The sequence below is a fragment of the Egretta garzetta genome, unplaced genomic scaffold (assembly GCF_000687185.1).
Source record: "Egretta garzetta isolate BGI_Z169 unplaced genomic scaffold, ASM68718v1 scaffold186, whole genome shotgun sequence".
NCBI classification, from domain to species: domain Eukaryota; kingdom Metazoa; phylum Chordata; class Aves; order Pelecaniformes; family Ardeidae; genus Egretta; species Egretta garzetta.
The window spans coordinates 87892-90281 of NW_009259969.1; the positions used below are offsets into that span (position 1 = coordinate 87892).

Sequence of the window (2390 nt, forward strand, 5' to 3'; positions counted from 1 at the left end):
AGGGCGGGGACCCCGGGCAAGGGTGGGCCTGCTGCGCCCCTGCTTAATCTCATTAGTCTTGGCATGGAAAGGCGGATTTATGGGGGCTCATGTCTTCATCTGGTGGTGGGTGGGTGGGCAGGGCTGGCAGGTTGCCAGGGGGTGCTCCCCCACCACCCCAAAAACAGCCGTGGGGGTGTTGGGAGGGGCGCTGGCTTCCTGCAGCTGTGCCAGGACCCCCCCCTTGCCCTCAGCCCCCCTGTGTGAGTGCACGCACACGCTTACATGCTCACATCCCGGCGCCTGCACACGTTCGGATCCATCCTGCGCTCACACTCATGGCATCGGCGGGGTGGGCACGGCTGCTGGTGCTCGGGGGGGCACCGCACCCCCTAGGCCCGCCGGAGTGTGCTCGCGGAAGCGTGGGGACACGCGTGGGAGTGCACCAGCACGCGGGGAGACACGAGCGAGCGCCCGCGTGTGCGCACACACGTCTGCACGCGCGCGCACACGAATGTGCACGCACACGTGCTCGAACACGCGTGGGCACACGTGCACGCAGGCGTGGGTCCGCTCACGCGTGTGCATGCACAGTGTGGGCACGCGCGTGCACACGCACACACGCGTGCACACATGTGTGTGCACCGGGGGGGGGGCGTGGTGGTGGAGGATGACCCCCTCCCTGCCCAGAGGGAAACTGAGGCAGAGCAGGGCTGAGCACCCGGGTCTCCGCGCCACCTCGTTCCCGCTGACGAAGCCCCGTGTCCCCCCAGCCCCAGGACCTGGAGGCCCCCCCGGCACACGCCTTCAAGATGACGAGCTTCAAGAAGGTGAAGGCCTGCGGGATCTGCCGGCAGGCCATCACGCGCCAGGGCAGCACCTGCCGAGGTGAGCCAGGGGTGCGGGCACGCACGTGTGCAAGGGGGTGTGCCAGGGGGTCAGGGCACCAGGGGATGCGTGCGTGCGCCTGCGTGTGCAGCTGCGTGCACGAGGATGTGAAGGTGGGAACACGAGCCTGTGCCAGCCTGCGCTCGCGTGAGTGTGTGCACGCGGGTTAGCGGGGCAGCCTGTGGGTGTGCAAGAGTGCGCGTGGTGCCTCTGCGGGCGGGAAGGTGGCTGGGAGGCGAGGGTGGCCCGCGGAGGCTCGTGCATGCGTGCATGTGGCCGCACGTCAGCTGCCTGTGCGTGTGGCGAGCGTGCAAATGTCACCGCACCAGTGTGTGCACGCGTGCCGGTCTGTGCGCACGGGTGGGCGCTCGCACCCTCTGCCGCGCTCACTGCCCCTGGCAGCGGGACGCAGGCGGTGCCGCGGCCCCTCGCACGTGTGCGGTGCCGCCGAGCCCCGTGCGAGGGGCGGCGGGCGGAAACGCCGCTGAACAATGCGGCTTCCTCCGCCGCAGGAAGCGGCCCCCAGGGGGGCCGGGGCCTGGGGGGGCGGCCCTGGCTACGCTGAGCAGGGACCCTCGTGTCCCCTGGGGACGGGACGTGTGGCTTTGCAGGGCTGCCCGGGCGGCGTGTCGGTGCCCTGCGCAAGTGCGTGTCCCCAGCAGCGACAAACACACGCCCGCACCGGCCATCTGCACGTGCCCTCCTCTGCCGGGGCGCGGGCGCGCAGCAGCAGCGCGCGGGCAGGCGGGGGCACGGGCAGCGGCAGCACCCTTGCGGTGCACGTGCGAGGCCTCGTGGGACGTGTCCGTGCACGGCCTCCCTTCACGCCGGTAACGCCCGGGCACCAGGGTTGCACGCGCGCACGCTCCCCGGCACGTTGGCACCAGTGGGGGACGGCTCGCGGGTATGTGCCCGAGCGCCACACGCGTGTGCACAAGGTGCTGTGCCGTGCTGGTGCCACTCAGAGTGTGCACGCGCGTGTGCAAGGCGTGGGCATCCATGTGCATGTCCTGGTGGCCCCTGGCCATGCCCCTTCTCCTGCCCCCACTGACCCTCTCTCCCCTCTCCCTCCCACAGGCTCCCAGCTCTCCTGCCACACCAAGTGCCAAGCCAAGGTAAGGCCGGCTCCCCGAAGTGTGCCCGTCCCTGCCTGGGGGGCATCGGGGGCTCGGAGGGGGGATGCCACTGTCTGTGCCAGCTGACGCCACTGGATGTGCACGCGGACAAGCTGGTGACTGTGGGCTCATCGCGGTGGCACCGGTGTCACCGGCGGGTGAGGCTGGCAGTGCCACCCTTCTGCCTGGACCCTAACGGCTTGTGCCCAGTCTGGGTATGGGGTTGGGTTTTGGGGTGCAGTCCCGCTCAGAGGGGGCCAGCAGGGATCTGTGCCCCGGCACCTGGAGCGGGGTGCCCTTTGCCAGTTGTGGGTGCTGCTGCACGTGGGTGCCATGCGCCGTGGCCGAGCGCTGCTGGCAGCACGCACGCAGGCTGAGCGCCTTCCGATACCCAGCGCTGCCCGGGGC

At 70.6% G+C, this 2390-nt stretch overlaps 1 protein-coding gene across 1 annotated transcript in view; it reads left to right on the forward strand.

Moving 5' to 3' along the window:
* The window catches only part of LOC118452448 (tensin-like), a 73282-nt gene that overhangs the window by 15776 nt on the left and 55116 nt on the right, over positions 1-2390 (forward strand). The window contains exons 2-3 of the mRNA XM_035895817.1: positions 753-867; positions 1945-1982. Of these exons, the coding sequence (XP_035751710.1) occupies positions 753-867; positions 1945-1982 (153 nt within the window). The remainder of the gene's footprint in view (positions 1-752; positions 868-1944; positions 1983-2390) is intronic.